General features: G+C 38.2%; 2 protein-coding genes across 3 annotated transcripts in view; both read left to right on the top strand.

Annotated features, from left to right (window-relative positions):
* rnf157 (ring finger protein 157) overlaps window positions 1-15,287 on the top strand; it is a 28,059-nt gene extending 12,772 nt beyond the window's left edge. The window contains exons 10-20 of one of the 2 annotated variants that reach the window (XM_053511001.1): window positions 84-243; window positions 384-496; window positions 1,435-1,670; window positions 1,995-2,112; window positions 2,229-2,337; window positions 2,445-2,626; window positions 4,154-4,219; window positions 4,308-4,356; window positions 7,532-7,651; window positions 8,932-8,966; window positions 11,067-11,152. In XM_053511001.1, coding sequence (XP_053366976.1) covers window positions 84-243; window positions 384-496; window positions 1,435-1,670; window positions 1,995-2,112; window positions 2,229-2,337; window positions 2,445-2,626; window positions 4,154-4,219; window positions 4,308-4,356; window positions 7,532-7,651; window positions 8,932-8,966 — 1,188 coding nt within the window. In that variant the 3' untranslated portion in view covers window positions 11,067-11,152. Of the gene's footprint in view, window positions 1-83; window positions 244-383; window positions 497-1,434; window positions 1,671-1,994; window positions 2,113-2,228; window positions 2,338-2,444; window positions 2,627-4,153; window positions 4,220-4,307; window positions 4,357-7,531; window positions 7,652-8,931; window positions 8,967-11,066 lie in introns of both variants that reach the window. The other variant, XM_053511000.1, reaches the window with a different exon arrangement.
* A 1,296-nt stretch (window positions 15,288-16,583) lies between these two features.
* On the top strand, window positions 16,584-20,280 carry lrrc59 (leucine rich repeat containing 59). Its single transcript, XM_053511006.1, has 8 exons — window positions 16,584-16,736; window positions 16,948-17,047; window positions 17,915-17,974; window positions 18,243-18,401; window positions 18,780-18,884; window positions 18,999-19,071; window positions 19,150-19,341; window positions 19,463-20,280. The coding sequence occupies exons 2-8, from the start codon at window positions 16,949-16,951 to the stop codon at window positions 19,717-19,719; spliced, it is 945 nt and encodes a 314-aa protein (XP_053366981.1). The 5' UTR covers window positions 16,584-16,736; window position 16,948; the 3' UTR covers window positions 19,720-20,280.
* Window positions 20,281-21,958: the final 1,678 nt, after the last annotated feature.

Genomic DNA, 21,958 nt, shown 5'->3' with positions numbered 1-21,958 from the left:
AATGTAAGTTTTTCTGCCTATTGATTTTATTTGTATACTATCACTACCTGTTACAATGTGAAAATTGGTCTGTGGTCCACCAGGCAGCTGATGATGAGATCAGCGATAACAGTGCGGAGTGTGTGGTGTGTCTGTCTGATGTACGCGACACGCTCATCCTTCCATGCAGACACCTGTGCTTGTGCAACGCCTGCGCAGACACCCTGCGCTACCAAGCCAATTGCTGCCCGATCTGCCGACTGCGTAAAGACACATTTTCATCACACAATTACAGTGTATTCAGTCTAATTCATGTAACACTTAAGACAAACTTCTAAACTAGCTCTTTTTTATGCAAATATAACATAAAACCTTAACCTTTTGTTATTCGCTGCTTTCCACAGCATTTCGAGCTCTGCTTCAGATCCGGGCTTTGAGGAGGAAGTTAAGCCCCGTCTCCACTACCGGCTTCAATCCAGCCATCACTTCCCAGTCCTCAGACTCTGAGGAGCATTCGGTACTCGAGCAAACCTGTACTGCATCTCTGAAAGCACTGCATCAAAAAATACCTTACATTTCAAACCCCAGTTAATGCTGTTACCTAAATACTCTCACTGACTCATTGTGGCATGCTCGGAGACTCAATCTTATTCTACAGCAGTCTGTTACACAAGGTCAGTCAGCTCCAGAATTTTTAGCACCCAAGAGAATCTGAAGGAATAATCCACCATGAAAAGGGGACGCCTGTTATTCTATAACAAGCTGTTTCTTAGAATAGATGCAAACCTGAGAGCAGCAATGCACAATAAAACATGATCTAAAGCAAGAATCACCAAGCATGATTGTAACTGTGTATCTATAATTTAAACGAATTATTTATGTATTCTGATCAGGCGTGACTAAAGGAGCTTGTAATGTGTATGGAGAAGCGAGTAACCTTGCTGGACATTCCAGGAATACTCTCAGTGTTGTGTTACTTTCCAGAAGAGAGACATCATCAAATATTAACACTATAGCATGTCGATACTTCTTTAACATCTGCTCGGTAGATGAAACAGCACTCAGGAAACACAAGATGCTAATTTTATGAACACAAAAAAAAAAAGATTCAAATAATTTATAAACACAGAATATTATTTCTTTTGCTCATTTTCATGATGAGTGCCAATAATTCTGGAGTAGACTCAATATTTACAGTAGACACATTTTGTGGCTAAAATGACATGCATGTGGTGCTTAAATCAGGAGAACTATCATGCATGAAAACGTCTTCATCTAATAATGCTAATAATAAAGATAGTATATTTAAAAACACATTTCAAACCTGTATCGCTAACTATAAATCTAAAATACTCTTCTGGTCCAAGAGGCATCGATTACAATAAACAGTACGTAGGGTAGGTGAGGTGAGAGTATGTGTATGTTACAGCTGCTGCTGATGTTCCTCTGTTTCAGGCAGCTGAAAACGTTCCCCAGGGATTCGAGGCAGTGTCTCTTTTAGAGGCTCTAAACGGCCCATTCAATCCTTCACCACGCGCTCCTGCACTGCACGGCGTGACAAAAGCTCACATCTCTGGAACTCTGCCTGCGTACGGCACTTCGAGCCATCACACGGCCACACACTCGCTTTCTCACTTAGAGCACTCCATAACCTCCAGCCAAGGCCTCAAGGTCAAGAAGAGCAGCTCCAAGTGAGTGACCATGCCATGAGAGCGCCCTCCATCTATTTTTCTACCCTCTGCTATCTCTGGCTGTCTCCCTATTTAAGTCTCTCTCTCTATCTATCTATCTATCTATCTATCTATCTATCTATCTATCTATCTATCTATCTATCTATCTATCTATCTTCTGTATATGTCATGTCCATATGCCTATCAGCTTCCTGATCTATTTTTATGTATCTATGTATGTGATTCTGTTAATTTTCTATGTGTTTCTGCCTGTCTGTCTGTCTGTCTGTCTGTCCGTCTGCCTGTCAATCTTTTTCTAAAATCATCGATCTGTGTCTCCTCTAGGTCTCTCTCCCAGAATTCCCAGAACTCCTCAGTGCTGCCTGAGGAGGAGGATGAGAAATCGTGCAGTGAGTCAGAGGCTCAGGTGTGCAGGAGGAAACTGCCGGTGGACCAGCAGGAGGTACTGAACTGAAGTGGTGCACAAGAGGAATAAAAATATTTCATATCTTTTCTTTTTCCTTGCGAACACGGACGTGATGTTTGTGCGCTTTAGCTGTGTTATTTTTATTACTTTAGTGTGGCATGACCCCTGATAGCGACAATCTCACCCTGTCCTCATGTGGAGCGATAGAGCAGTCCTCATGTAGCGGCACGCCGCTGTCTTCGACCATCACCTCACCTGAAGGTTGAACCAAACACAGCTCAGAAATATCACAGAATAAATAATGTTAAACACATACACACACACACTAACCCCCTTTACCCTAACACCATCTCTGCTTTCTCCAACAGACCCAGTGAGCAGCAGTTTGGCCCAGTCTGTCATGTCCATGGCGTCTTCACAGAGTCAGAACTCTCGCATCAGCACCGACACACTTTCCTCCATGTCTGGCTCCTACCTGCTGGGTGCAGAGGGGGATGAACACCACCAGAACACGCCTGAGAGCCGGCCATGCTCCCAGCAGGAGAGCGAGGTGAGACTCGATGTTCTTTCAAGAGGGCACATCAAGTCAAGACCAAAAGTACTGGATTTATAAGAGCAATTCTTTTGTTTTTGCCGCACCCTGATAACATTTGGAGGCGGGACAGTGGGTTAGTGGTTAGCACTGTCACCTTGCACCTCCAGGGGCCGGGTTTTTTTTTTTTTTTTCTTCACTGCTTTCATGGTGTTTCTAGTACACCATCTATCTTAGATACATTCCTGATTGTTCTATTGGCCATTCTTCATTAGTGCTTTTGCAGTGGCATTGATTGTTTTCTTTACAGATAGCTCTCTGGTCTTCTAAATGGTTTATCCTCACTAAACACAAATGCAGTCTTCACAGGCAAAACTCAAGGCTAAAACAAGAAGAGGGCTGTTAATTGTTTAAACAATCACACTAACAGGGCACATCTGGGCAAGAAGTAACACCTAACAGGTGTAATTTTTGTTCCAGTATTTTTGATCCATTAAAAAATGTGGGGAGAAAGTTTCAAATTTAAATTCGAATTTGATTTGTCACATACACAATCATACACAGTACAATATGCAATGAAATGCTTATTCAACCGCCCATGACCCTAAGAACAAAATCTTATTAATAGGAAATAAATATGAATAAAAAAAGAAATACAATAGAAAATAAGTTCATTAGAATCCAAATTGAAATATTCTGTACAATATAGAAAATATAGAAATTTTAGTGTAAATAAAAAACTGACTAAGGGGTGCAAATATGCATGATGTCTTATTAAAGCGACTGTGCAGTGATCTAAGAAATGAAATATAAATATGTAAGTGTGCATGAATGTGCAGGATAAGTGCAAATAGACAATGTTATAATTGTGCATGTTTAAAAATGGTTTAGTCCTGTGTGGTTTAACTACCGATAGATGTGTTAAAACACAATATAAATTTATCAGGAAATGAGAACTGAAATTCTCATCTATCGTCTCATATTAATTTTTTAAGGTATACAGGTAGTCCCTGACTGATCCACAGATATGATCCACAGTGGTTTCTATGAACATTCGTAGATGCGAACAAAAAATAACTGCAGCGCACAAGATACTAATATTTACAATTATATACAGTACAATATTTTCAGTAAATAGTAATATATAAGTAAATATATAAAATGTCTAAAGTCTGGTATATTGTATGTGCATGTTCAGACAGTGAGTTCACAGTCCAATACAGTGCAAAACACCTTTGACACGTCTGGGATTTAAAGGTGCAGAGACACAGTCGCATTTGACGTTGAGATTCATTTCCTTGTTTTTGGCCACATGATGAGGGGAAAGAGATTTAGTTAAGTGGATTGGTATGTTTTACATTGTATATTTGTGTCAAAGGCCTATAAGTCTCACTTTATTGGACTAAAGAACAAATCTGACTTAAGCACATGCTCCCAGAGCAGAACTTGTTCGTACATCGGGGACTACCTGTAAACATAAAGGGAGGGGCCTTGAAAACAATTGTCTGTTAAACAGAAATTATTCTATTTCCATTTTATGGGCAGAAAACCCCAAGTGAATCGCATGACCACAGCTTTATGGTAGCGGTGGTTGAAGAGCAAGATTCAGAGGTGAGGTCCAAATTGACTCTCATTATGCAGTGATATAAAGTTTATAGGATATCAGCTCTGGACTTAACAGTGTGTTTATCTTTCGTAGGGAAATGATGTCACTGAGGAGGACTGTGCATCCCCTACTAAAGACCAGGGTAAACCTAAACACTGCTTGAAACCGATTTTATATTCATGAATCAAGATCCAGTTGTGCATAATGATTGAGAGACAGAGAGAGAAAGAGAAAGAGAGAGAGAGAGAGAGCGAGCATCATATTGCTAGCCCATTCTTCATAAAACACAGTTTTTTGTATACCCATTCAAAAATGTATAGGTGTGACCTGAGATAAGAGCTTAATCACCCCTCTGTGTGATTCACTGCATGTGTTGCATGTGTTCATCACTCAAGCATGTGCTGAAAGATCTTAATTGTTACACACTATTGCGTTAATTGGTGTTAGGTACTACAAATGATGCATGCAAAAGGTGTGTGTGTTGCACAGATTTTGAGATTTACAGATAATAATTGCATAATGGATCCAGTGCATAGCTGAGATACAAACACAACTGTTATTGTACTGTATATTAATGGAAGCTATATAGTTTGTTGTCTTGTAAAAAATTATGTTGTATATATGAATTACAGTATATTATGGCAAATATCTTTTTATAGCTCACCATTTATATTTTATATATGTTTAAACAATATTCGTCTTAGATGTCTCCAAAATGTGTCTATTAATTTTCCAGCTGAAATACAACTCAAATCCTGCTTTTCTTTATGGCTACGTTCACATAAATACAAGTCACAATGACATTTGACAATTGACAATTGTTCAGCGACATAAAAGTTCAAAAACAACTAAGAAAGCTTTAGCAGTTAGCCATTAATCATAGCTTTTAAGAGACAGAGGGATAAACAGTCAAAACAGATCCACACTTGAAAACTCGGAATTGTCCCCCTTTTAAAAACCAGTCTGATGTGACACATGTACAAGTTTCCAGAGAGCTGTGACATAAACATTTCCGTGTCCTTTCTGTAGTTGTGGAAAGCGTCATGACATTTTAATCGCACCACCTGGAGCACTTATTGACTGTAATGGAATAACCCTGTCCCTCTCACACGGGCAGCTTGGACAGCTTTGCTCTTTTGGCTTGCTGGCCACAAACAGCAGTGACATCACAGACTTGAGGTCACAGTCTCTCAACTGTAAGGCAAACACTGAGACTGTTGCACCAGTTGAGAGCCCAGTTAACCCCACACCAACCCAGACCAGACAGAATTGCATGATGTGCCCTTATTTATTAGTCCGCCCGCTTTCTAACTCTTAAATGTGTGGCTGTTCTGTTATTGCATGCCTATGTTTATGATAAAAAAAACTTAATATGGATTTCTGTATTGATATGTGAACCCTTAAGGCTGCATGTGCTTCAATACCATCATTTTCCTGCTACATTTTCCAATTTATTGCAGCTTGTCATTGCTCTGGTGATTCCCATCCCTAATCATAAATGTACAGCATGTGGGGATTTTTCCCCCAAAATTTTTATATATTTATACATTTTCTATAAACAGCATGGGTGAAAATGAACTAGGCAATAATTAATGGCTATAGAGCTTGTATTATTACAGGAGTCATGATAAAAACAGTATCCAAATAGACATTTCCCAATATTTCCTGTGCCGATGGTACAGGCAGGAGTGAGCTAAGATTGCAGCATGCTATGAAGTGTGGAATTCCATCGTATGAAATGCAACACTGTGTCCAGAGACAATAAAAAATTGCCAGATTGTGCAATCCATCCCCAGCCATTTAAGGAAACTGGTTGATGTCATGAGTGCCTACGTTGAAATAAAAAAAATTTGCTTTTATTTTCTTATGTAATAAAGTACATGTATAAGTTGCTTCAATAAATTTGTATTAGAAATATAGAATTTATAAAAATTTATAATGCCTAGATACGTTTCATCCACCCAGTATTACTACATAATTAATCACCCTATACTTATTATAATGAGGCTGAGCCCACATACTATATTACCAAAAAGATCCATGGCCGTTCAAATGCCACGTCCCATTCATCACCCCGGTTTGACATAAAATGGACAACTTGTGTTATTAGTCCAAGTGAGAGCAAATAACTTGTTCAGATGCTGAATGTTAATATCAAAACCATTAAGACCGTTATTTCAACCAGAAACCGATGCTACCATCACCATGCTTTACTGTGAGGAAAAGTGTCACAAGCATAAATGTCTCTTACTGTATTCGTTTTATCCTTGTGCATTTTTATAATTCTTATCCTCTTTGCAAGTTTATCATTTTTGCTTTTAGTCGTTAACATACAAAGGAAATATTATGCTCTTACATTGTACCCTATTGTTTTGTGCTTGCATACTATACAAATACTCTCCCCTTGGTACTATAGTCCTGAAAGCTTGTTCTCAACTTGTTTTCAGTATCTGTTTTGGATCATTTTACAGTATATCCCCATCTACCCTTAAGGCTCAAAATTTTCACTGCTGTTTCCAGCGGTTAGATTCAGATATTTCCAAAAACGGCATGCAATATGTATATATTTCTCATATTCAATGTTGGGCACTTAAGTAGATTTTATAGGCATGACACTTTTCCGAATGCATGTAGCTCACATCTTATATGGTGCCAGATTTTTTGGCACAGTTTAAAATAAAAAAGATCAAACTAATAACACCCCTAAGGACTATTTAAAGTAAACACAGTTCGTCAAATTTATAAACAGTAACTATGGTGCTAAATATGAGGTTGTACATAAAAAAAATGTCTTTTGTAATACATTAATATGGATACAAAAAACTTTTAACTAGAAGTGTAATGTACATAAATACAATTAATTACAAGATACCCAAAGTAAAATTGTTGCAAGTGATGCATTAACCAACAAACACAAAATCTTTTCTGATCATGTAATACGTAATAATACTACGTAATATTATTTTTTAACTATAATATATAAGTGGATTTATAGACTTGACAACTTGTGAGCTGCGTGTAGTTCACATCTCCCAGATTTTCCTTAAATAGACATGTCTGTAAGATGAATTCACAATGAACAGACAATGCAGGCTAAAGAAGGAAACAGAGTATATAATATGATGTAAATTCTTAGTATATTCTTAGATCATGTCTAATTTTATGATACTACAAACAGAGACCCATGAATGCATCTGTTATCACATGCTAGGATCCTGCATGTTGTCGCTGTATCCCCATCACCATCCCCAACCTACACTCTGCCGTGCTCCACTGTGCCTCTGGCTGCTCTGTTTGACCTCTGACCTCGCTTGCAGGTGGGCGCAGGAGGAGTGAGGTGCCTTGTCCAGAGTTTGACAATAACAATCAGGGGCGGTCTGACACCCACTGTGTGACAGGCCTGGACAATGAACAGGCTCCTGATGGCCAATTCGCTGGTGAGTGGCAACGTTTGTGACAGGACAGGCTGGAGTGAGCTCTTTTAACTGAACATGACGATTTTAAAAGGAGAGCCAGGAGATCATTTCTCCATCATGTGCCAGTTCCTATGTGCTTTGCATTTCATTTCTTTATTTCATCAGTCTCTTGCTTACCTCATCATCATTCAGTACGAAACTACTAACACACTGCTGAGCAAAAAAATACAAATAAAAAACAATTGTGAGCTCATTTAACCTAATTAAGAAATATTAAGATTCAAAGAATTAAGAAATATTTGTGATCTTTTACTGAAATGTCATAATATATTTTACTGAAAAAAAAAAGATCAACAACAACCAAAAAAAAGAAAAAACGGTGCGATTGTGGTCTATTTGGGCAACTGCAAAAGTATTAGCACCCCTCACAAAAGATGACACACAAACAGCTTCATACAGTACAGGACAGTAAGCCAGATTTATGTTAAAAACTATCACTTTTGTAAGACATTAATATGAATTAAATAATAACTAGCAGTGGAAACAAAGTGGATTTCCAAAGTAAAATTGTGCAAGTGCTGTATTATGAACTAACACAAAATCTTTTCTGATTATGTAACCTGTAAGGGTTATTTATAACCATATAATTTATGGTTTCATTTAGTTTTTACAACTATTTACAGTCGTTCCCTCACCAGCCTCTCTTTTTGGTCTGTCTGGAAGCTAAGATAAAAGTAATTATTAAAAAAAGAAAAGAAAGAAAAAAAAAACTTTTCTTGTTGAGAGCACTTAATCCAGCTGTGACACTGGAGACTCCTTACATAAGACGTCACCAGATCAAGAACTACCCATGGTTAGCTAACCTGATTATGTGGTGCGTCCACCATACAGGTCCCTATGAATTAACACTATAGAAAGTAGTGGTATTTAATCAACACCTTCAGATCACTCAAGATTTCAACAGATCTGTGGTTTAAGTCACATTTGATGTCTTAATATTTCTTTCCATTTTGGAAATAGCTTTATATATTTATATCGCTTACAGTCCACCCTGTGCACATCCCTGTCTTTAGTCATCTCTGTACATCTCAGCCTCTCTCTCTTAGTCCAACTTCTTTTTTATTGTGTGTGAATGCCTGATTGAAATGCTTGTTGTGCTGTAAATGTGTTTGTTCTTTCTTCGTGTGTTTGCATTTTTCCTTTCATCACCCCATCTCCCTCTCTCTCTCTCTTTCTCTCTTTCTCTCTCTCTTTCTCTCTCTCTTTCTTTTTCTCTCCCTGGATGTCTGTGGAATGGACAGATGAGGACTCGTACCCTGTTCCTGTTGAGGATTAGGTATGGGTGCACGGCAAAGGACCTAGTTTGCAAAAATGATCACATTAGACATACTAGTTGAAATAGATACACTATACAGTACTGTGCAAAAGTCTTGAGCCTCGCATTTTTCTTTATTTGGCTTCCAAAGAGGCAAATTTACTTGAAGACCCTTTTAATGTAGTCTTGAGAAATCGTTTAAGGCTTCCAGGCTTTCTAAAGGACGTTTTTGTCTTTCTTTTTCGGTCCGGTCCCTGTACCTAAACAGTTTCAGAGGAATAATTTTTTAGTTGTTTGTTAAGCCACACAGTGACCTATGAATCACTCAAGCATAAAAAAAATCTAACATACGGAATGAATCAGTGAGAAACAGGTGCAGATGCTGACAGATAATCAGGCCGGTGATTAGTTTACTGGTGATGCTGAATGATGAGTGGCTAAGACAGACAAGAGGTTGCTGCTGTTACTTTATATAACTTTAATTTCAAGAAATGAGCAGGAACTCAAAACTTTTGCACAGAAATGTATGTATTACATGAGTTTAAAAAGAGACAAAGGTCAAGAAAACCTTGGAGGTCTAAACGATCTGGATTTCATAAGATTTTCAGTGTAACAAAAACACTGTAAGACATTGCTTTTTTCAGCCTTTTAGGAATGTATTAAGGCTGTTATTATTATTTTTGAAGTTTAAAATACTGGGAAAAAGCCCGGAGTATGGGCTGATCCCTTATACTGAACCAATATTTAGCTTTTTTAAGTCCTCTAAAAAAGTCTTTCACCATTTACATGATGGGCTTACAATGAAAATAATGGGTTCCTTTGCATTAAAAGTAGAACTTTCCTGCATAGAAAGTTCTGATTATGTGTTACCTAAGAGCATGTTTCAGAGACAGTGACAAAGTAAAGGAAAAGAAAAAAAAAGTCATTCTAAGGGGGTATGCTGTGAGGGGACTTATTTGTTTTGCCACCATGTTTTGGTTCCACTTGTCTCTTAGCATGAATCATTACTGGAAATTATACTGGGGATAAAAAAATGACGTGTTTTATACATCATGCACTTCAAATTCACTATATCTCACCTTAGTTGTAGCAGAAAGTGATGTTCCAGATAGCACTCTCCACCATTATCATCAAAACAGCAACTGAGGGAAATTAATTTGGATGAATGATGTTAAATGCCTCAATACACTTCCAAAACTGGTTCCATTGGAGATGTTTAGGAGGCTTGTGGTGGCACAGGACCCTACTAACACACGTCATGTTGGTTTTTCCTTTAATTTGTCACCTATTTATACTTTCTGAAAGTTGTCCTGTTGGGTTTATAGACAGTAGCTAAGGGGTTCAAGTAGGTATGAGAGTTAAAACTCACAGTATTTCTTTATATAATCCTCTGCTACACTTATCCCAGTGCACTTATCCCAGTGTATCACTAGTGCTTGGAAACCATCAAGGTAGAAAGTTGTCTCAGTACGCCGGAGACATGATCGGACTGACTGCTTTACGTCTGAAACGCTAGCCTCCCAGGAACTCCTTTAATGACCCAGACATGTGGAAATGGCTTAAGCGAGGTCAGGATTGCGCGGGGGATGTGGCAATGACTCCCAGCTGAGTTCCCCATATGGTGCAAGTGGTGTTGGTGCATGATGTGTATGACAGATGCGTGTCTTCCATAAATTATCCAGCGATTTTCAAAAATCAGGCGTTCCACTTGCTGAATGTTCACGGGAATGACTGCAGCGGGCTCTGATTCACCTCACCCAGGATCTTAATTCCCAGACGTACAGCTTTCTTTGAAATGTTTGCACGGTTCAAATGCCCGATTGCAGTTAAAAGTCTCATCACTGTCCTGTGCCTGAAGTGTTTTGTAAATGTCAATGGTTTTACACCATCATCATGAAAATTGACTTGAATGCCCCTCATACAGTAGATTCAGGTATCATGTTTATGAACACTATAAACCTTATTGTACTGTAAGACATGTCATATCTGCTTCAGCATTTCTGACCAATATCAGATGAAAATCAGGACGCCAAATTTAAGGAATGTTTTGATCCATTTTCTGCCTTTTCTTTGCACAGCATTAACGTTCCAGCACTCATATCTGATCTGTGTGATCCACAGAGCTGCTGTACCTGGAAGCCAGCTGGCGTTCCCAGGAGTCTCTGCTTCATCATGCCTGCAACAGCAACATCAATCTGGACGAGCAGAGTGTCACCAACACGGGGACGAGCCCGAAAAACACACCAAAAACACGCCACGGACCGCTACCTGTGTAAAAGGCGTCCCTCCAGCATCTGACCCCCGTATCGACTCATCATCGCACCCTCAGATCTTAAAAGCAGAACAACTTGTTCCTCAAACTTTAAATTAGAGTAGTGGTGCACAGCAACGGCTTTGTCTTCTGACCTCACCCTGCTCCTTTACCAATGCATGTGGAGAAAAACATGATGGTGGATTTGATTAAAATGAAAAGCTTCAGGAACATCTGATCAAACTAGAGTCCTGACTTTGCAGTTAAGTGTTAATTAGAAGTATTTAAACCACAGGAACTCAGTTACTTTAGGCGCATTTCCACTAGAGGAAGAATAATTCCTGGGCTGGACTTTAGTTCCCAGAACCTTTTTAGTTTATGGAACTATATCCATACTGGAACTAAAAAGCTTCAGTAGTCTAGAAGGGGATTAGTATTGTTAAGATGAATGTCCATTCAGCCCTTACTTTGGTTTTAATAAAACACAAACTTCACATTCACCCAAAACACTCGAGAGATTAACAAGCAACAAATTTTAAGGAATTACAGTCATATATAGTATTTTGTACCTTAAAGGTGCTGTCTGGAATTTTAGTAAGAGTTCCTATCCCTATAATATTTACATAATTTCAATGACGCACATACCAAAAAAATGTAAAAAAAATATTTCCATACAATGAAAAATGTAATTTATTATTATTATTATTATTATTATTATTATTAATAATAATAATAATAATAATAATAATATTTACTGTTAGCATTTTTCCAGCCCAGAAATAAGCTCCATTCCTAGCTGCAACACAGCTGCTCAGGTATACCCCTCTTTTCCTCAAAAGGCAACTCAACATATTTTCATTAGCACGAGTGCTGTCACTGTAAAAGCAATACACCTTCCATTCAGGGGACGTCTGCAAAAAAATTACAAACTACTGTTTTAATGCTAATGAGTAACGTTGTTGTTTCTGTAGTCAGTGGAAATGCGTCTAATGTCACTTACACTGTCTATATCCAAAACCACCTGGAAGATCTATGGCTAGATCTTGTTAGAAATTACACACACACACACAAACACACACACACACACACACATAAATTAACAAAACGTTTGCATGCTCAGCCAATCCTTTCTGAATCCACATGCACTTCAGAATTGTCTGTGTCTGAATGTCAGTATCAACATGTTGCACTTCCTGTATCACTCTGACAGGTGAAACAAACATAAGGTGGATTTTACGAGGCGATTTTTTTCCTTCCGCCTGCTCGTTGACGTCACAAACTGGACTTTAGAGCAATAAGACATCGTCACTGAGCTGCTCTTATCATCGTGCATGTTACAAAGCCACAAAATCACCTAAAGCTACAAAGCTGCCTCACCTGACGTCCATATCCGACTGGCCAAATCAGTGCTAATGAAGAAGAAATCCTCCATCACGTCATTATAACAGTCTCATAACACCTTTAAAACCAGAACAGTACAATCATATCTGTTTACTGATTACATTTTAGCTTGTTTACGGATAGCTGCATTTCGCGTAATGCGGGGAGCAGATGGTAGGAAACGGCAGGACGGATTTGCCGGGCAAAAGCGCCAGTGTGACTTTGGCATGCCAGGTCATACGATATTTTAATTTTCCTTCTTCTTTTTCTTCTACATGACAATGGGTCCACTGTGCACTATACACTATAAGATCCTAAAGACATGTTTACTGATTCGGAAAATAAAAATGTGCCACATGCTTTTCAGTATTAGACCAAAAATTTTAACTTGAAAGTGGCTTAACCTTTTTTTTTTTTCCTGATTTAGCAATGTGTTGCTCAGTAACCCCTAACAAATCTGGCATTTTTTTGTGTTCGTGTCATCTTAATTCTAAAGTAAACAATTGTATGACTGCTGAAAGGTTGTGAGTTTAAATCTCAAAACTTATTTACAGTAGCAATTCTGTAACAGGTCTTACTTTTTTCAGTCTCCATGACTAAATATGGTTCCCCGTCTTGCCAAAGTAGAGGCTAGATATAGTACAGGCTCAATCTCTGTTTGGCATAATTACACCACAGGTTGTTAGTTTGTATATAGGATGATAGTGAGGTTTGGGATGTAGATTGTACAACATAACAGTCTTCCATAGTGTTGGAACGTGTGTTTGGCTGCTTTAGGTTTTTACACATAAAGAACCAAATGCTGATAAAACATAAATCAGCCCTTGAAGATTACAAACATTTTACAACAGAAAATGCCACTATCTATTTAGTGCTTATAAAATATCTGTATCTGTATTCGGATTTAAACCTAAAATCTGTGCGGCCTAAACCAAAAGATTATTTCTGCCATCTTTTCTAAATGGTTTTCAAAATGCAGTTTTGCATAGGACCATTTTTGTAACTGATTGTGACTTTTTTATATTTAATGTTGAAACGGCGGCACAATGGCTTAGTGGTTGGGGGGGCAGATTCGATTCCCGCCTCGGGTCTGTGTGCATGGAGTTTGCATGTTCTCCCCGTGCTTGGTGGGTTTCCTTCAGGTACTCTGGTTTCCTCCCACAATCCAAAGACATGCAAATTAATTTATGACCTGCCACGGTCATAAATTAAAAATAAATATAATAGTGAATAACCATTGGCCTCCCCGTCCCAAACTAAACTACAATGGTTCCTAGATGGATGGATAGATTAAATTGAACTAGAAGCCTAATTTAAACTGCATTAAATGCATGATTATTAATCAATTTCCCATTAACAAATGTTGTCCCAGCAAGAACACTTATGCCGACTGAGCGTTTTAATATACCTAAGACGATGTTGTAATGACATTCACCTTTGGGACAATGTTGTTTTTAAAATTTAATGACTTTGATAAATCTTTATTGCTGAGATAATATTGATTGAACCACCCAAACACAACTTGTTGCTGTTTAATTTAATATTGAAGTTAATTATTGTTGGCCTTTTTTAAAATTATTTTGTTGTGGTACTCAAAATTATGTTTTTGACTCATAATTGAATTCTCAATACTCAATTACTAACATCAACAGTACGTCCAGTGGTAAGCTTGTTGAGTTTGGGTCCAGTTCAGGCCATCGGTTTGGTATTAATGCTTTTTTAATGTCATTTTTGCATCATTTTGTTACACATTTGTTTGTCACATTTGTTTAACATTATCCCATCATCATGTATTTAACGCTGTTCTCACGTCATTTTATTAAAGTCGTTCAAAACTTTCAAAAACGACTTAATATCAAAGTTGTCCCAAAGTCGCTAAATTAACATCATCAAACCTTTTTGACAACTAAAATTCCTGCTGAATTATATCAGATTGCTCTCTTGAAGTGCTAGTGTCAGCCAGATAACCTGCATAGCTTAGTGACAAACTTAAAAAAAACTAAAATAAAATAATAATCGACATAATCTGAGGCAAGATTCATGGCCAACAAATCTGGATCGGGATTTCTAATTTGAATTAATTGTGATCTCAAAAAAACTGTCCAGTTTAGAATTTTTATTTAGTTGTGAAAAGCTAGGTCGCTAGTTTATTAGTGATACCAATTTAATTAGCTAAAAAACTAGCAACCCAGTTGTGCTGTATGTATTTGATGAAATATTAATAACAACAGACAGTTACTGTTGTTACTTAATGTACATAAAGAATAATTTCTACAAAATATGTTTGTTTTTATTAGACCATGAATCTGTGTTGCATGTAACACTAGCCTACATGTGTTATTTAAAGAAGTGTATGTTTGTGGTAGATATTTACAGTTTACAGAAGCCCCTTGAGATCAACGCAGAGGCTCTCACAGATGACATAGGTCTACAGGTTTAGCCGAATTTGTCCTTAAATGCAATAGACATGTAGATATGAAGTAAAAAGATATCTGTCGAATAGAAGAGAAACTCTTTTCAGATGCTGCATCACATTAGAAACAGCTTCATACTAACAAAGGTTCACTTTCTGCTCTAGACTTTTGTTCTGTCTTCTTGTCACTTTGCATCCATTGTAACAATGACTGTGATGCACCGAATCCACACTGAACTGAGTCCATACACTGATCACTTTTTTAACAACAATAAACATGTCTTTCTAACAAATATAACTCACTGATGTCTTTTTGATTGTGTGGAAGTAAATCAGGTTCAGTTTTAGAACCATAGGAGTTCCTCAGGGTTTAGCCCTAGGTGCTCTCTTGTTCTTCCTTCATATAATATCAGTGTGTTACTGCAATCATTCTTCATAGCTTTTCCTACTGCTGCATGTCTTCTTAGAAGAAGGGGACATCTAAGAGCAGTTCTACACCTATTATTTTGATTTACTTGCTATTTGGTTGCACAGTGAACAAAATGAAACAAATAAGAATGCGTGCAAGAGGACTGTAAGCATAAAACTATTTCATTCACTGATTATTAATATAAAAAAGATAAATACGCTTTCCCAAAAATAACCTGAGCATGGGAAAAAAAATTGCGTTGAGTTGGATCATTATAAAAATCATTTATATAAACATTTCGGCGTACACTGCAGGATGTATTTTTTTCTTACGGGGCTATTGGTTTAGAAGCTTACATCTGCAGTTAAAAAAAAAAACTAAAAAAAAACTGCAACAGGTTTGGCATGTCTGGTTCATTTCCTGCAGGTGAGTCGATTCAAATTCAAAGAGTTGTCTGATTTTCTGTAATTCTGCCTATAATACAATCAAAAGTAAATACACACTACCAGTCAAAGGTTTGGACACAAGTTTTGATTTATTTTCTACATTCTAAAACAAACAATACTGGATTAAAAAAAAAAAAAAAATGAAATAACATATGGCATTAGGTAATTAAGTAACAACAGTAACTGCAAAACCAATATTGTCAAGTGCATTTGTAAAACCCATTAAGCTCCATGATGACCTTCCCAGGAAAGCAAGACAAAAACTTAGCTCAGCTGCAGAGGAGAATTTCATTTAGAGTCACCAGCCTCAGAAATCACCAATTAATAAACAGCACCTCAGATTAAAGCCTTTATGAAGACTTTACAGTAGCAGACACACCTCAATATCAACTTTTCAGAGAAGATTAGTGCATATTTTGCAATATACAAAATGTGTTTTGCATTATTATTTCTAAGTTATTTGTGATGTAGGGGGGAAAAAACAAAGGAGTATTTACTAGTCTTCTCCTACCCGAAAGATGGCGGTATAGTGCATTTCAGTAGCGTGTCACTGACAGCGGGACAGTAAAAGTAGTTGCGCATGCGCAGTAAAATGCGAGTTCGCGCAGTGACTCAGGCTGAAATCCAAACAGCTTGCTACTGCTTACGGAGTGCACTACATCAGAGTGCATGCGCCATCCCGTGTCACTGTAATGTAGTATCCCAGTGTAGGGTATATACAAGTTTTTGGTACGCGGCCGTGTTGGACGGCTTTCTCTGATAGCCCAACTCGTATCACAGTGAATGAATGACGTGGATTTCCAGTCACTTTACGTTTCAGCTTTGACTTGTACGCTGGTGGGAGTGCTGCTCTCTGTACTGCATTAGTAGTGTGCTGTCTCAGCAACAACATGTAAGTTTCAGGACGTAGTGCTGCTAATCAACATGATTTACTGACTAGCTTAGTGAGCTAGTTTGCTAACTTTGTAATTGAGACAGTTGAGAGTGACTGGAGCTGTAGAGCTGGGGATGTTAGCTGAACTCTTTGGTGCTGTATTTATTCAGGTTTATGAGAACATCAATCTTTTTTAACCTTTTCTCCTATTTTATTTATATTCTCACAGAATGAGTAAAGCCAAGGGTGAGAGTCTTCGAGACAAGGTGGATGGAAATGAGCTGGATCTCAGTCTGAGTAACCTCACAGAGGTCCCAGTGAAGGAGCTGGTGAGTGACAATGTGCATGATAGTAAAGACATAGGAATACTGTGATATAGTAAAAAAAAAAAAGAAAGAAGAAAAGACACTATATCAAAAGAAAAACGTATCGAAGTATAATTATAGTAAAGAAAATGCATGCAAAACATCACTAAAGTAAGGGACCAATGCATTGAAGCCTGACTGAAATAAGGGAAATGCATCTAAGTCTTACTGTAATAAAGAACAATTCATCTAAGTCTCACTGTAGTGTAAAAAAAAAAAAAAAGTATCCAAGTGTCACCACTGTAAATTAAAATGCAACTTAGTGTCACGGCATTAAGAAAAATGCATATAAGCATCACCGTAATAAAGAAAAATGCGTCTAAACACCTCCGTAGTAAATGAAAGCTGCATCTAAGCATTACTATAGTAAGGAAAATGTGTCTAGGCATCACCGCGGTAAGGAAAAATGTATCTACACGTCAATCCTGTAAAGTGTCACGTCATTAAGAAATATTCATCTTTGTCTAAGTGCCACTGTAGTAAAAAAAAAGTGTCTAAGCAGCACTGTAGTAAATAAAAATGCATTTAAGTGGGTTTTATATTAAGGAAAATGCAAGTCTCACCAAAATGAAGAAAATTGCATCTAAGCGTCACATTATCAAGAAAAATGCATGTAAGCGCCACCATAGTAAAGAAAACTGCGTCTAAGCATCACTGTAGTAAAGAAAAATGCATCTACGTCGCCCCGAGAAAGAAATCTGCGTCCAAATGTCACCACGGTAAAAAAATATGCATCTAAGTGGTCGTTTAGTAAGGAAAAATGCATCTAGCTCCAACAATGTTTTTTCTTACCTGAATGTAAAATTTCTTTTTGATGATTGTGTTTTTCAGGCCGCTGTTCCCAAAGCCACAGTCCTGGACCTTTCCTGTAACAATCTTACCACTCTAACTGTAAGCTTGGATACCTGAGTTACACACCATTACACCAGCACAGTGTTTAACTCTTGATTCCATTTTGTGAACCTTTCTGTAAGGAGACAGTCATTTAACATTTTTGGAAGGAGTCTCCAGTGTCAATGCTTTGTTCGTAATCGATATAATCGATGTTATCTCCGTAACTAGTTAACTGTGTCCTATTCAGAAGATCAAGGTTTTCTATTCAGGTATTTAAAGAAGCTGTAATACGTCATTGTCTTCACACTCTTCTCGTTTTCTTCAGCCTGAATTCTGTATGCTGACTCATCTCATTAAAGTCGACCTGAGCAAGAATCAGCTGGTGAGCCTGCCTGAGGAAATCGGGCAACTCTACAGCCTGCAACATCTGGATCTGTACAACAACAAGTTGACCATGCTGCCTCTCAGCTTCTTCCAGCTCAAGGTCAGTTCACGAGCTTGTGTCATTTCATAGCATGAATATAACGCTCATGTAATCCACGATAAAGTAAAATACTACTGAATCTAAAACATCCAATTAACAGAAATCACCAATTAACAAACAGCACCTCAGATTAGAGTTGTTATGAAGGATTTACAGAGCATAAGTAGCCGACGCATCTCAATATACGTATATAACTGTTTAAAGGAGATTATTGCATATTTTGGACGCCTTCAGCATTGTTTTACATTGTAAAAGAAAGTCAGGAACGACCATGGAATTAGAAGGGTTGTCCAAACTTTTGACTGGTATAGTATTCAATAAATCATCAGTTAGTAGTGTTATTTATGTAATTTTTTTTATGTATGTTTGTGTTTGTAGAGTCTAAAATGGCTGGATCTTAAAGATAACCCTTTGGAGCCAACGCTGGCCAAAGCTGCAGGAGACTGTCTGAATGAGAAACAGTGCAGGCAGTGTGCAGGGAGGGTGAGAGACCTGTTTTAATTCAATATTTAGTTCAAGCTGTTTTTACCCCTGCTGTTATGTGCTTCCTGAGTGACTTACTGACTATACAGCATCCTTCATGTTCTTCTCCTCCAGGTTCTCCAACACATGAGATTTCTCCAAGAAGAAGCAGATAAAGAGCGGGAACGACGGCTCCTGAAGGAGAAAGGTAGAGATAAGGAGGCACTTCTTTACAAATATATGGTACATGTTTATATGCATAAACATTTTATTATCTGTATTACAGAACAAGAAAAGAAGAGAGAAGCGAAGCAGAGAGAGAGAGAGGCCCGGGAGAGAGAAGCACAAAAAAAGAAAAAGGCCGAGGAGAAGGAGAGGAAAAGGAAGGAATACGAGGCACAGATGGCTGCCCAGGTCGCACAGGAACAACAGAAGAAGAAGAAAGAGGAGAAGAAAAAGAAAGCCAGCCAAAATCAAGGTAGGACACGCATCGTTTATGTGAGAAGGTAGAGTGTGAGATGAATATGAAACAAACAGATACAGTGTCCCTGGGCATGACACCGGCCATAGAAATAATCCCGCATTTCTTTTTCCTGCAGATAAAAAGAAGGCCACTGGGGGCGCCCCTCAGACCAGGCGGTCTGCGTGCTCTCGGCTCTTCTCTCTGCTCCTCAGGATTCTGCTCCTGGTTATCATCAGCGCTGCGGCAGTGATTGGGGCTTGTCGTGTAACAGAGCTGAAGAAGCAGGCGCTTTGTGCTCCTGTAAATCTGTACACAGACGAGGTGGTGAGCTGGGCCCGAGGCCTGGATGTGGTGCAGCAAGTCATTCAGAAAATTTCCGACCTTCAACAATGAACAATCTCATTGGCTCAGACTGACTGACGGCACAGCGTCCACCTCGCCCCGGGGTCCGGTCTGGAGAAGAACATGTATAGGCAGAGTTGCTCTGAGCAATCTTGTTCCCTTGCTGTGGTGTCTCATTTTATAACCATAGTTTCCAGAACATAAAACAGGTGAAAGTGGACTTTCTGGGTCTTTAAGGCTGCTTTTGAGCTACTGAACAAAGAGGCATGCTTTCAAATGTGACCTTTTAACTCCTTGTTCATAAATTAAAGCAAACAGCTGCTAAATTGGGATCATGCTTAAGTATTTATAATCAATTAAAGAAAAGAAAAAAAAAACACAGACAGGATGTGTAAACTGTGCCTATTTCTCTCCCAGTTTAATGCAGATACAAATAAAGAGAAAAGAAATTTGTGCTGTGAACGAATGACATGATCGACTGTTTTTCACAGCATGGTAAATGTACTAAATGTATGAATTTGTATACATTTGTAATTTTATAAAAATCAATTTTAAACATCTCTGATGTTTCGGGGAGATTAATGGCATGAATAAATGTCACCATAAGGCAAATCTGCATCTGTGTTCCTTTATGTGTTGCTGTTTAAAATTTGGTTTACCATAGTGCTGTTAAATGCTTGATTGTGATTGGTCATAAATCGTTGATTATTGTTTATAATCTTCAGCTCTTCAAGCGCAAGGCTACAGTAATGCACTTATTCATATATCTTGTGATTCCTTTGATAACAGCTTACTCACTCACTTTAATCCACAACTCAAAGGACATCTGGTTAATGATGTTTCATGACTTAGTGATACAAAAACCTGAGAATCCTTGGCACTTCTGCTTTAATAAAAATTAATCAGTCATCATGATTTCTACCTGAAGCATAAATAATTTGTAGTGATTTCCAGATGAAGCCTCATTTAGGTGTTGAGACTTCCCAGCTAATAGTTTCACCAAACGATCCATTTCATGAAGCTTCATTCAAGGTTCACCAAGAGGACACATTTTGTTAGCCACTAGATTGTAACATTATAAGCCGCAAGGTTTTGTGTGAATTTTCCTTCTTCATATATTATAAAAGTAAATGTAAATTTATTCTATAGTTATAATTTATTATAAAGTTCATTGTAAAAGCAAAAAAAAAAAAAAGTTTTCACGAATCTTGATTTATGAATTTAAGAACAAAAAACTTCAATATAATCATTCAGTCCTGTGAGTCAGGCAAATGCGCTGCTTCAAATTTCGTTGGTCACGTGCCTTCCAGGGAACTGATACATGCCTCGAAGCAAGGCTCAATTTTGAGGCTCCTTTCTGCTCGGTACAAGCTTTGGAGCTTCTGTTCTGTGTCATAGTAACATCACTAAAAATTGGTAAATCATAGAAACCTTTACATCATTAAAGTCAGGAGGCAGAGCTAGAGGTAGCAACGATAAAGTTGTTCAGGTTCTCTTTGGGAGTGACAAGGATGGATAGGATCAAAAATGTGTCCATCAGAGGGAAAACCCATGTTAGATGTTTTGGAGATAAAGTCAGAGAGACCAGATTGAGGAGGTTTATACATGTTCAGAGAAGTGAATATATTGGTAGAATGATGCTGAGTTTGGAACTGCCAGACGGGAGGTCTAGAAGAAGACCAAAGAGAAGATTTATGGATGTAGTAAGAGAGGACAGGAAGTCATTTGGTGTGGAAGGCAAGGATGCGGAGGAGAGGGTTGGATGGAGGCAGATGATTCGCTATGGCGACCCCTTAAAGGGAACAGCCGATATCATTCATAATTAATCAGTGAATTAGCAGGACCACTAATTGAATCAAAATCCGTTATTCATTTGACCTATCACTTGAATCCTATCAAAATTGGTGAAACCATTAGGACTATCAACTGAACCAAAGAAGAAGCTATGGATCATTAGGGCTTCTATCTGGATCATAATGAATCAATGAATTATCAGGAACTCTACTTGTATCAGTGAACCATCAGGACTCCCTCGCTCATCTCATCACCTATACCACTTTGTCCTGTATACAGGGTTGTGGGGGGCCTGTTGTAGGGGTACACCCTGGACGAGCTGCCATTCTATTGCAGGGCACACACATACATGCACATTCACAATTTGGGAACGCCAGTTAGACAAATCTGCATGCTTTTGGACTGTACGAGGAAACCAGAGTACCCGGAGGAAATCCACCAAGCACAGGGAGAACATGCAAAGTCCATGCACACATACCAGGACCCTGGAGGGGCA

This window comes from Clarias gariepinus, chromosome 14 (genome assembly GCF_024256425.1).
Source record: "Clarias gariepinus isolate MV-2021 ecotype Netherlands chromosome 14, CGAR_prim_01v2, whole genome shotgun sequence".
Lineage (NCBI taxonomy): Eukaryota > Metazoa > Chordata > Actinopteri > Siluriformes > Clariidae > Clarias > Clarias gariepinus.
The sequence above is the reverse complement of the archived record's forward strand: the minus strand, read 5'-3'. Positions and strand labels throughout refer to the sequence as shown.

Coding starts and splice junctions, on each gene's coding strand:
- lrrc59 (XM_053511006.1), top strand. CDS start 16,949: ATGAGTAAAGCCAAGGGTGAGAGTCTTCGAGACAAGGTGGATGGAAAT. Junction 18,885..18,998: donor GCAGGCAGTGTGCAGGGAGG/GTGAGAGACCTG, acceptor CTTCTCCTCCAG/GTTCTCCAACACATGAGATT. Junction 19,072..19,149: donor ACGGCTCCTGAAGGAGAAAG/GTAGAGATAAGG, acceptor TCTGTATTACAG/AACAAGAAAAGAAGAGAGAA.